The sequence below is a fragment of the Passer montanus genome, unplaced genomic scaffold (assembly GCF_014805655.1).
Source record: "Passer montanus isolate IOZ18808 unplaced genomic scaffold, ASM1480565v1 scaffold9, whole genome shotgun sequence".
Lineage (NCBI taxonomy): Eukaryota > Metazoa > Chordata > Aves > Passeriformes > Passeridae > Passer > Passer montanus.
In genome coordinates, this window is record NW_024374367.1 from 12,071,208 (window position 1) to 12,084,390 (window position 13,183).

The 13,183-nt window shown below is 42.2% G+C and overlaps 1 protein-coding gene across 5 annotated transcripts in view; it reads left to right on the forward strand.

The window, feature by feature from the left end:
• TAFA1 (TAFA chemokine like family member 1) overlaps positions 1 to 13,183 on the forward strand; it is a 221,825-nt gene that overhangs the window by 10,638 nt on the left and 198,004 nt on the right. For 3 of the 5 annotated variants that reach the window (XM_039695544.1, XM_039695546.1, XM_039695545.1), the window contains exon 3: positions 4,444 to 4,564. In XM_039695544.1, coding sequence (XP_039551478.1) covers positions 4,444 to 4,564 — 121 coding nt within the window. Of the gene's footprint in view, positions 1 to 1,619; positions 2,359 to 4,443; positions 4,565 to 13,183 lie in introns of all 5 variants that reach the window. The other 2 variants (XM_039695548.1, XM_039695547.1) reach the window with 1 other exon arrangement.

Here is a 13,183-nt window from a genome sequence, read left to right on the forward strand (position 1 = left end):
TGGCAGAGTGACAGTTCTGCTGTACCTTACATAAATCTGTATCTTGCATAAATCTGTCTCTGCCTGCTCTGCCAAGGTGTGTGGTCACAATTTGTTGGATTCTTCCTGCTGTCCACAAGACTTTTGAGTTTCTTAGAGGATATTTGCTTGAGACCCTTTTCCTTCATCTTTCTTCACACCTCCCCACTCTGTACCCTTTCACTTGTGTCTTTCCCACAAAGACCTAAAAGGGATGTATCTTAAACAGGTGTTTATTTTCAAATAAACCCCATCACCTGCCCCTTACAGGAGCTGCAGAAATCACTCTGGAGATCTCATGGAATTGAATTTCTTGAGCCTCCCTGTGGCTTTGGTAGCAAACCCCAGCAGCCTCCTCCTGCTGACTCCTGCTCTGGGCTGTACCTGATACAAGGTACCTACATTGCTCATCAGTGCTTCATGGTGTTCTGTTGCCTCTCATCTGCTTTTATGAGCCTTTTAAACCCTTCTGAGGTGACAAAGTAATTATTACTTCAGTTCTTCACTGAACTTTCAGTGTCTAAGGAAATTCTTCAGGAAAACAAGAAAGCCCTTATTAAACATATCGTTGTATCCCCAACCACAACATGTTTTCAAACAAAGCACCTGAAAAGAAAATGTTGACCCCTTTTGAAAGCATCTCTGGTCATGTGAGGCTTGGCCTGGGCCACTCTCTTGTCCCCAGCTCTGCTCAGGGACCTGATGGGAGGGTCCATGGCCAGTGATCTCCTGTGTCACTTTGTCACACCCACCTGCCACCAAGTGCTTCACCGTGTTAAGGCTGTAATAGAGACCTGCTCTGAGCATTGTGGCAGAGACCAGTATAGCACCTCTGTTGGTCTGCAGGACCAAATCCTTGGTGTGTATTACCCAATGAAATGCAGCAGCTCCAAAGGAGCAGGTGATCTGTCAAATGAACTCACTGTACCTCTCAGAGAGTCTCCACTGAGATAGATGCCCTCAGATGCTGAGGTGGAGGTACTTGAGTGTAAGGGTACTTAGTGCTGTTGTTATTTATTATTGTTTGCTGTCTTGTGCTGGTGAGCATTTAGTGAAGGTGGCACACTCTTCTCCCATAGGTTATCCAAGGGGAAAACAAATAATCCCACATTGTGTTGTAGCACCCATCCTGAGCTCTTAAAATGGAAGTTTCTGTTTTGTCTCCAAGCCCTTTTTCTTTTGTAGGCAGACATAAGAGCCGTAATACCAAGTGAATGGTATGTACTAAGTCTATACAATGGCTCTTTAAAAAAAATAATTACATATGGTACAAGAGGGAGAGGAAACCACTCCATTCCTGTAAATGGCCACTTAAGACGTGGAGAATAAATAACTGCAATAAATAATCTGGCATAGCTGAGCTTTAGCATTTGGGAGTAAATCTCTTTCCCCATTGTCTGCAGAGAAGCAGACCTCGGAAATGGAGTTGGAAGGGAAGATTCCCCTGGGAGTTGTGGCCAGGTGCTGAAAGCCCCTGGGAGCGCGCAGGACTCTCCTGCCCTGCCGTGTGTCCCCTCACCCTTCCCCTGCACCTCCCTTCCCCTCCCAGGCGTGTGCAAGGCAAGAGCCTCCCTTAAGTCCCGCTCTCCTCTCGTGAACAGGTGCCAGAAGAAGGCTGGGGAATGAAGGCTGGGGGATCGAGGCTGTGCTGGCGGAATTAGCCCGTCCCAGGCCCCTCGGTGGCCGCGCAGCCCCGGCGCTCCCGCTGCCCGTCCCCGCCTGCCTCCCTCAGCCGGAGCGGCCGCTCCCCTGCGCCGTGCGGGCTGGGCTGCCGCTATTTAAATGCAGCTCCAGTCTCCGGCTGAGCGAGGGCTGTGTCGCTTTAAGGCACATGTGATACTCTCCCGAGCAGGGATGTGTTGAAATAGGCTCGGGCAGGTCCAGCGGCCGGGAGCCGCCGCCTTGTGCCGCCCGTGCGGAGCCGCGGCCGCGCTGCCCGCGCCCGCCCGCTGCTGCTCGGCCTCGCGTGTGCCGAGAGCTGCTCCTCGCCGCCAGACCCCTCCGAAGGGCTCCTCCGGCACAAGGGGATGATCTAAAGGTGAAACTCCAAGGCTAGGAAATGATTTAAAGGTGAAAATGAGAAGGTCTCCACCCCTCAAACCTTGGCCACTTTTCTGACGGCAGTCTGAGAGCTCAGATGTCTTCTTTACTCTGGAAACAGGATTTGTAACGAAAAAGGGATTTTTTTTTTCTTTTTTTTTCTACTTTTAATCCTGATAAAGAAGATTATTGGGAAGCTATAAAAGAAATCCCTTGTTGTGGTACAGATGGATTTAAAAAAGTATTAGATCTTTCCGATGAACACTACTAGAGTGCTCTGCTCTTGGTTGGATTACTCAGGTAAGGAGCTTCCTCAGGAATTCAGATTCAGAAAGCAGATCTGCAACTCATCAGATAATAAGTGGAAAATATTCACTGCTTTCTTCTTTCTGTGTTTCTATATTAATGAAAAGGTGATCTCTGGGTGAAATTGTGTGTGTGACAGTTTGCTGGCGAACGAGTGCATGAAGAAATGTTCGTAAGAAATGCTGGCTTTGAGCAAAGGTAGTTTGAAATAGTGAATGTTTGAGAGGGGTTTTTATATTTAAAAAAAACCCACAAAAACTAATTATAAAGCTTGAGTGGGTAAAGTAAGTCTGCTGTCCATGTGTGAAGAACATGATTCCGGGGGAAAGACACAGGAGCATTTGGCAGGTTGTGGAAGTTTCGCTCTTTGACTGGGATTTTTAAAGTTCAGTTTAAATAACCTGAATACCTGAAATTCCCCTGCGTGAGGCTCACCTTTCCCTTTGCCTTGTGGTATAAAAAGCACGGGAGCACCAATTATGCCAAGAAGGTGTTAATTCCTGAAGACACGGGAAGCCTCCCGGGAGCTCCCTGATCTGAGGAGATTGAATCTATTTTGCAAGATAAATGGGTCTAAAAAAGAGAGGAGAAAAAGTGCATTGTATACTGCAAAGCAAACAGTTGGAAATGAAATTAATTATACACCAAGCAGTGCATCAAGCACTCGGTACAGAGAAAGGAAGAGCCTCATGCTGATCAAAATAATGTTTTGGTATTCTCTATTAATTATACTTGTCAGTTTATGTGGTTCATTTCAACTAATTAGACTTAAAAAGCTTCCCAAAGACTCTGCTGCTTTAAAATCAGGGTGAAAAAAGGATTTATATGCATATATTTTATTACCACAGCATTTCACTATTTTAATATTGTTCATCTTCCTACTGTAGAAACCCCCTGATATTGCATGCAGATTTTTTTTTTAAAGACATGATTTTTTTTCCCTGTGAGAGATTGAATCTTTCAAAGTCTTTCTTGCTCTATGAAAATGATGTTCAGCTGATTGGATTATTAGATAGAGAGCAGCATCCCGTCATTGGCTGAGTGAGGAGAGTGCCTGAAGTTTGATTAATTTGCCCATCTGAAATGCAGCAGAAGGTGCTGTTAAGGGAACTGGACGATGTGTAGCGTAGCTGAGCCTTGCAAACCTCCAGATCCTTGCAGGCACTGAGAAAGAGCTGCTGAAGTTAACAAGTCAGAGGGAAATTCAGTAGTACAGCCATGAACTCAAGTATGGAAAAAGAGTTGTCTGCACTGGATGGCCAAGTGCACCAGCACCAGCAGACATAGAAATTGTCTTTTCCCTTTGCAAAGGGAATATTTGTTTTTAAAATTTTGACACTGCTTTGTGGAAATATCAAATCTTCTATAGAGCACATCTGAAATTCAGTCTGGCCATACTCCAGTCCTTGTGCATGCACAGGTCGAACAAAAGGAAGCTGATTTCATCTGGGGATTAGAACATAATTCTGAGAAACAATTACTTTGTTTGGTAGACAGAAGCATGATTAATAATTAATGCTTGCAAAAGCAAAAAACCAAACAATGTACTGTTACCTTCTGGGTCAGTAATAGCCTTTTTAGTTTTGGGGATGGAGTATTTTGGCAATATGTCTTGGGCATCTGAGGATGTGTTATGCCTTTCTGCAATGTATTTAAAGCAGCTTTGGTACTGTCTGGACATCATGTTGGTTTTTTCCAGCTGGTGTTGTGACTTTTTAAAATTTGGTTTATATTTTTAACTCCCCTTTAAATTGAGCTATGGATCAGTGTGAGAATATTTCCCAGCTTCTATTTATATTGTGGTTTTTTTAGTCTTCAGATTATTACAGTTTGATTTTTACCACTGAATTATTAAAGTTACCCAGGCTCCTGTGTTAATGTCTCTTTACCTCAGCTGTCCTTTCCGGGCATGACCTTTGTTGTACAACGATTGCATCCTGCAGGGGGGAATAATAATCAAAAGACATTTAGCAAAAGGAGTGAAAAAGAAAAATATTAAAACCACTGTTGTAATGGAAGCTGACTATTGTGTGTGCTGTAAGGCATTGGATAACAATGTGTGTCTAATATTTTGTTTAGAGAATGGCAGTGGTCTCTGCAATGTCCTGGGTCCTGTATTTGTGGATAAGTGCCTGTGCAATGCTGCTCTGTCAGGGGTCCCTCCATCACACTTTCCAGCAGCATCACCTGCACAGACCAGGTAGGACTGAGCTCAGCTCTGGGCTTGCAGGCTCTCTGCCCGTGCTCCTGTCTGTCTTGATAAATGATTGACTAATCAAAATTCTCTTTATCATTTAAGTTTTACGAGTTGTTTGCCTTTGTATTGCACAGCATCTGTTTTTTGGTGAGTCTAATGTGTGTTGTGCTTTGCCAATCCAATGTGGGAATAGTCATGTTTAATGTCATTTTCTAACAATTGCCCAACAAAAAAATCCCGTTGTGGGTGACGGTTCAGTTTCTGTATCCTTGTTTCTCTCTCTCCTTCTCCACATTTGGTGAAGTTCTGGAATTTCTGTAGAACTTGGACACTGTGACAGCCCAGGTTTGTGGAACTTTGTACTTATCTGACCCAAACTGGGTTCAGGTTTGTTCCTTAAACCACCAAATCTCCCTCAGTCACCTCAGTGTGTGCTGCAGGTTTGGAGTTTGCTTTGGGTTTAGGGAGGCACACTCATTCTGAGGCTCTCAAGTTTATCTCTGAAATTGATGGGGCTGCAAAAGTGTGGCCTGGAGGAGAATTTGGGACTGTGAACAGAGAGCAGTGCCTGTGAATGCAGAATCAATCCCACAGGTTAGCAGTGGAGAGCACAGCTCACTTGGACTGCTGGTCTGCAGGGACAGGTTTTATTGTGTTTTTATTAATAGAAATGGATCACATAACTCCTTCAACTGCTAATTGCACACTGAAGAATGTGCTATGCTAAAAATTGAGGTGGTGGCATTTTCTAGCACAGTGTTTTCATCTGGTTAAAATTAGATGGGCCAAGAATGTCACTTAACCAAATTTGAATCTAAAAAAAGATTGGAGGGGCTTTAAGAGTTGTAGAAATGAAAGCTGGAAAGTGTTAACTCAAGTGATGAGTCATTTTACAATGTGGCAATTAATATTTTAATGGTTTTTAATCTAACGACGTCCCTTCAAAGACAGATGGTCTTGAACACAGGTCTTTGGCAACTTTAAAACTCAGAAGTTTTCCGAGGTATGTTTCTTGCCCAGAAATCACAGGTATTGACATTATCTTGGTTTGTCCTAATAAAACATTTATGTTGTAGAGGAATAGACAAAATCCTTGCTAGGCCAGGTCTCAGTGCCCATGTTAGAGCATCAGATTAACCAAGGGTGTCACCTTTACCCCCTGGCACTGGAAATCTGGGAGTGCTTGAAGTTTCAGGTTTGAGGGACTTATTTGGGACTTGGAGATTTATTGCAGTGCAATTATCAGTAACGCTGCTGGTTGAGTATGTCCCTAGTGAAGGAAAGGGGGAAAAAAGAGCCCAGCTGCACAGGTATGTAAAAGGAAAACGTAATATCATTTTATGGAATCAGTTGAAACAAGTGACATTATGAGAAAAAATGAGAGCTGGGCAGATCCAGAGCTCTGCAACATTTGCCTAAGCTTGAAAAATCACCTTTTTTATGAAGCAAGAACAGCAAGATGCTGAATGCATACTAAATGTTGGGGGAAATGTGAAAAATGACAAAATCTTTCACTCAGGGATGTGCTACAGTTAGAGTGAAGGTTTTACAGCTGCCTCATCACCTACTTAGAAGCAGCCAAGCTTTCCCTCCTGCGAGCCTGGCTCAGGCAGCTTCTCTGCACCCTACACGAATAAGATTGATGGTGTTCTGATCCCAGGCAGCCAATTTCAGTCTCTCAAGAAATAATCCACTACATTGACAGATGAGTGGAATTTGACATGATGTTCACCTCAAATTCAGATTGTGCTGCACCTGGGAAGTACCAGCCAGTGAGTGTCCTTTAGGGAAACTCTTAGATATTGTGGACGATTTCTGCTGTCACAACAGAAAATCAAGACAGTGGTTTTTTTTATAAGGCCATGAATTTACAGTCTGCCAACTGAATGTGAAAGGTTGTACATAAAACCATGGAAATATGTTAACTAGCAAACTGAGTGATTTTAATGTATTCAACTGCAGTCCCTGAGCACACCCTATTTTTCATATTTATATTATTAGGAATGCGTAGTTTACTTTTAGTTAGAAACTGTGTAAGTAAGATTAAAATGTTCAGCCAAATAAAAGTGAATAAAAAATGGATGCAGATGAGCCAAAGCATAATTTCAGTAATTTAATACTTGGTGTATGAAATTTCAACTTATTGAATCATGGCAGATAGAACTGCAATCAATAGCATGCTCAGCATACCTTTTCTTTCAGTTTGTGATCATGCATAGATAATGAGCTGCTCTAAAATAAGAGAGTTTGACCAGTTCATCTCCATCATGGGGCCACTTTGGTACAAGATAATTAAAAAGGCAGGTTCCACCACATCTTGTGCTTCTCATTCTTGATGAATAGAAGAGTCTCACTGAGCACAGGAAGGTGCAGGTAAAAGATAAAATCCTCTTGGAGTGTATTTAGCATAATAAACTTGAACTGAACACAGTGGATTAGCACAGTGAATATATCCATCTGGACCACAGCAGTTAATCCAGTTTTGAAACCCTGGAAATCAAGAGCAATATATTAAAAGGTTAGTTTATCATCAGAGATTTCTGAGCTTGATCCCTTTTTTTTTTTCCTACCAGTAACTTTCTTAAGTATCTGAATGGGCTGAAATAGATTTTAACACACTGCAATCATAGAAGCTTAAAGCCTCTTTCCAGTGCAGTATAATTTTTCATTTTTATAATTCAACACTTCTTTTTTCAGTTAGATGACTTAGCAGAAGATATGAACGTGGAAACAAATGTGATAAACTGCTCTACATGACAGTGTTTGTGATTGACTGTAGCTTTATTTTCTGTGAAATGTTGACAGGTGGGCACAGGTAGTAAGGCCATAGTAAATACTGCTTCCTTATAAGATGAATGATGCTGTGTTATTTGTGCCTGTTCATTAATTCATTCTTGTCTCGTTAACACAGTGAGAAGTTTGAGTGCTGCTCTTTAGAGCCTTTAAATATTGGTGCCTGTTCCTTTTGACTTGGGTAGGTGAGGAAGAGGAGACCTGGGAGTAAACCTGCAGAACCCCACTGCAGTGTAATTCCCCTTGGGCAATACTCATGGCTTTCTGCAGGGTTTTTTATGACTATATTTCATTTTCATGAAAATCATGTTAGGCAAAGGATGTGTGAAAGCATTCACAGGAAATAACTTTATGTGGAAACAAATCTCCATCTTCTTTGCAAGCTTGTCATTTCTGTATGATTTAAGAAGAAAGAGTGGTTATGAAAAGAATTCCATGCTGGTTGTTTTGGTCTCTAAGATACACACAGTTGTAGGGATGTGGAATTGGCCTGAGGGGTTAGAGTGGACGTGTTGATTTGCAGTTATCTGAGTGCCTGTGATAGTTCATTGATCATCTGATTGGCAGCATTGATCCTCCTAGCAGCAGGAAGTAGATGCTGGGATTTGGTGACACAAGATATTAGCAAAGTATAGGATTCAAGTTTAAAAAAATTTAAAAAGCAGCCATCACCCTTTCAATCATGCAATTCTTTGCAAAATTCTGACTTTGTTCCATAAAAAGGTACTGAGTCTTTCAGCTTATCATAGGTGACAACACTGGCCATGTGTTACTTGGAAGGACATAGGATTCACCTGCAGGTTTGTGCAAATGAATTAGCTACACATCAAGTTAGTCTTGTATGCAGTGTAAAGATGGAAGGCAGACACAAGCAGAAAAAAGTACCCACTGTAGCACTGCTTACATTTGCAAATATGCTAATTAAAAATAGGCCTGTTCAGAGGAAGAAATCATGGACTGAATCAAGGCTGAGATTTTATGACGCTAAACATGAAGTACCTTTTATTGTGACAGTAGTTAATGATGTGCCTATTAAAAATCTTCTCAAGAAGTGATTCTCTGTATTACATATTATGAGATGGAAAAATCAGTCTCAAAGCAATTCTGCACCAACTGACAAGGAACATCAACCTAAGGATGCTGTGAGCATGTTTCTCAGTAGACAGCATTTTGCAGAAACTGTAGTCTGTGGCTGTGAGCAAAAAAATGTCTTAGTTCTGATCTTGGCCTTCCCACTGATTTTTTTTTTTATAGCCCTGGGGCAAACTGCATATTTTCACATTTCAAAAGGTCTGCTATTTTCATATGCCCCATATATGTGGCTATTCCGTTCAAAACAGGCAGGGTTTTGAATTTAGTTCCTCAGGAAAGTATAAATACAATGTGTCTCTACTTTGTAGAACAGTTGAGATTTGGAAGGTGAGTTCAGCAGGATTTTTGCTCTTGCTGTTGACAGAAGCAAGTGTGGCATTAGGCAGTTAATGTATAAAAGTTTCTGTGATTAGCAGGAATTGTTTCATTAATCACATAGTGTGAATGCAAACTGTTGCCTTCAGTATACAACGTTCAAATTGCCAGGCAGGAACACAGCCAGCCATGGCCATGAAAGGTGACAGCTATTGTTTCTTGCTGTGTTAATTAAAATGAGCACGTTTTTAAGTTCTAACTCAGTTTTCATTTACACCAATGCACAGGAAGCAGCACAGTGCCCTGGTTTGTTCACAGTCAGAAAATCCTGCTCACAAGGAGCTGTTCCAGCCTCTCACTGGAAAGATCTTCCTTGTGATACCTTTGTGATACACACCTGGCCTTGACAGGCTGCTCTTGAAAATGTGAAATTACCAACTGCTAAGTGAAGAAATCCAGGTTGTAAGTACCTACTGTGTTCCTGGTCACATACAAAATGCATTTGGATGTACGTGGACACGTACTTTGTTTAGGAAGAGAACTGATGTGACAAAATCAACACTTAAGCATGAGGTAGGGTTTGTAGCAGCACGATGGCAATGAACTGCCTGCTGTGCTTGTATGATGGGCTTGTTTACAGCAGCAGACTTGATCAGAAGTATTGCACCCTGTGATTTTGGTTTTTTTGATTTTTTTTTTCCTGAAAAATCAAACCTCTGAAACAAAACCAGCATGGCTCTAGGGTATGCTTGGGTTAGCCATGGGAGTTTTTGGGGTCTCTTGCCAGGGACACAGGGGAAGCAAAGGGGAAGGGATAGGTAGGCATTGCCAGGGATCAGGCTGTCCTCCCTGGCTGGTCAGTGGCAGGAGCAGAAGGGCAGCTGGGACCCTCACAGCTTGGTGCAGGTGGAGCAGAGCTGTCACCAGTGACACTGCTCGATGTGATGCCTGTTACTGCTGATCCAGGGAGATGGAGCAGGCGTGTCAGCTCCATGGGCTGTGAGGAGCAGCATGGCCAGGGTGTGCACTGGGGCCCTGAGCAGCCTTGGGGGGCTCCTCAGGAGCTGCTGGAAGTGTGGCTGCATTCCCTGTGGGGTGCCACCTTTCCCTGTTGGGTGCTGCTGTGGCAGTGGCTCTCTGGCCACAGAAAGTGGGCACAAACTTTGCCAGAACCCTGGGAAGCTGTGTAGAAGCTGTGAGAAACTTAGAGGAAAAGAATTCAAACAATTATTATCTCTCTTTCTGTAACCGTTGTTTATAGATGTTCTCTAGAGGGTGTTATTGATAACCACCAGTAGTGTGTGAGAAGTTTTCACTTTGAGACCAATTAGGTCTTAGGTCCACCACTGTTTCTATAAGCACTGTAGATTTCTAATAATAAGGTGTCTTTTCCTGTCTTCTAGATCAGAGTCAATGTTAATTATTACCTGGTTAGGGTCCTGCTACCACATTCCACCTTTCCCCCCACCCCTTGGGTGCCACCTTTCCTGTGGGTGCACTCCTGGGGTCACCCTCACTGCACACCTTGTGCAAAGCAGCAATGGTAAAATGCTGCTCCCAGAGGGACAATGGGATGATGCCTCCTGTGTGGGTGCTTTGCATTGGCTCTCTCTGTGCCCTGATTTAGTTCCCCTTCCTCCTGGCCATGCTCCTGTCCCCATCCCATGCCATTTCAGCTCTCCCTCAGGCCTCTCTGCAGGCACACACTTGGGCCGGAGCTGCCCTGGAGAGGCAGGGACCAAAAATCTCCTCTTGCTGTGCTGGCTCCAGCAGCATCTCCTGCTCCCAGCCCTGTGCTGAGCCTCCCTCTCCAAGTGCAGCCTCGGGGCCCTGTGAGTCATGCAGGGACCTTTCAGTGCACACCACTATTTGTAGCTCGCTGTCATGGCCTTAAAGGCGGTGGGAATTCATTCTGTGGTGGAGAAGTCCCAAGGAAAATTTGGCACCTACAAATATAAACCCCAGAGGCAAACTACATTGCTCTGCACTGAAGTATTTCTGCTGATAACATCAGAAACATGCCTTTAATGATTAGCCTGCTTTAGTCCAAGGCTCATTTATATTTTAGAAAGTAATATTCAAGTGCATTGCTTCACAAGATTGATGTGTTTTCCCCTTTAAGTTTGATATTATTTTACCCTGTACTGTCTATAATCTTTATATTTTCTTCTGAATGTTTTTGTTTTTCTTTCCACTCTGTGAAACCAACCTGTGCTGTGAGCAAGATTTTTATTTTTTTTTCCTGGTGGAGCTCAGCATTTTTTGCTGTTTTCAGATGCCCTATACAGAGCAGTTTTCTCCACCTGATCTCACTCCTTTGCATGGGAGCGATGCTGGAGCTTTCTGTTCATCATGCCCTGGGAAGGGACCACGAGGACTGCAGCACAATTGGCATCTAAATTTATGAGAGTCAGGCAGTGATGCACAATGGGGAATCGGGGGTGTAAATTAAGCTGAATGAAGTTACACAGTTGGCGTCTAAATTTGAGAGCCAGGCAGTGATGCACAATGGGGAATCGGGGGTGTAAATTAAGCTGAATGAAGTTACACAGCCCAATGTTTCTGTGACTCATATTCCTACGCTCTATTTGGATTGGTTTTTGACATCTCTCTCTTGCCTTCTGTATTTCTTTTGGAATACCAGTTTGCCCCTTTTCCTTCACAGTGAGTAAAGAAAACACTCCTGCCCTTCTTGAAAGGTCACGTCAGTGACAGCAGCGTGCGGGATCACTGTTGCTATCATGATAATCAATAACTGTGTGCAACTGTTCCACTGTAATCCTTATTTTGAGAAAACAGCTTGGCTTGGGAACTGAAATGATGGCAGGAATATAAAATTTTACTTATTTTTGGGTGATGTGAAAGGGATTCCTTGAGAATCAGCGAGTGAAGTGCATAAACAATCTGTTGGGTTGGGTACCTTTCTTGAGGTGCAGTGTCTCTGAGTTTCAGGTAACCCAGGGAATAACCTGCTCTCCATGAGCAGCTCCCACCCAGCTACATGTGCTGGGAGATTTTTGGAATTGGGCACAAATATTTCTACCGTGAACAGTTAAGTTTTATTTGTATACCATGTACCTTAATTGTTACTCAATGAATAGGCAGTTAAAAACAATCTAAACAGTGATCCTTGCCTCTTGATTAGCAGGAGAGCTGTTGGTTCAGATTAAAGAATGGTTTTAATCCATCCTCCTGCCCAATCCAAAGATCTGCTGGATTAATTTATTTTTCTGTAGTTGACAAATCTGAATCAAGAACCCTCATTTTGAACCTACCAAAACACAGGGAGCAAAATAAAATACGCTGTCAATTAAACTGTGTACAAGTGAGAATTATATCTGTGGAGAACTTGATTAAAGACTCCTATGCATGTACATATCAGTTTGTTGGAAAGTGAGGAACCTGGGACTGATTTTTCTGTGTTGTAAATTATGTCAGCCACCAAAGGCTTTACGGATCAGCCTGGGTACAGGCAAAAGCCTCAGGATCTAAACTGCAGCCCCTGTTAAAACTTTATTTTTACTGTCTTCATTAATGCTCTCCAAAACTGCTGCTAAATATTGCTGGCAAGCAAGGCTTCAGTCCAATTGTACTGTGTTGTTCAGGATTTATTAATTATAATCTTTTCTTGCAGAGTCTATTTATATTTGATCATGACATTAATTGGTTGCCAAAACAAACTAGAGTTAATGGTGTTTAATTAAGTGGTTGAGAGCAAGCAAGGACATTTTATTTGGAAAATTGGTTTCATTGATTTATATGTTTGTTTCTTACAAGAACATGCAGAAATGAAGGGAACCTATTGGTTAGCACCTCTTTCCTACATGCTGCCCAGGAATCCCAATAACACAGTGGTGACTGAACGTGTTCAAGAGTTTAAAAGTATCTGTAGCTCATATATTTGCCTATATAAACATATTAAAAAGTAAGTGTTCACATTCAGAGTCATTCTGAATTTAAATAAAACCAAAAACCAGACAGAAATGAGATCAGATAACACTGAAACTATCATTAAGATCATGTTCAGAACACTGCATTTTGAAAAAAATCACATTTTAGAGAAGACCGCTTCACTTCTGGACTAGCTAAAAGTGCTGAGGAAAAGGAAGGTATGGTAAAATACACTGAAATATGACTAGATATAGGTACTTCCTGTAATTATATTAATAAAAAACTCCATTATTTTATTTCTATAATGTAATGGTTCCTATGCTTTCTATCATGTCTTTAAAATTGGCTAATTTTACAGTTCAGAAACCTTTGAGCACCAGCCTATTTCATGTTTTAAAGCCAAAATTGGAACAGAGTAAGAAATTCTGAGGACTTAATGTTTGGGGGTTTTGTTTGTTTTTAAGAATCAGTTTCCTAAGTTGAAACTTTAAGAAGTGATTTGATGTCTTTGTGCCTTCTTTAATATTGCCT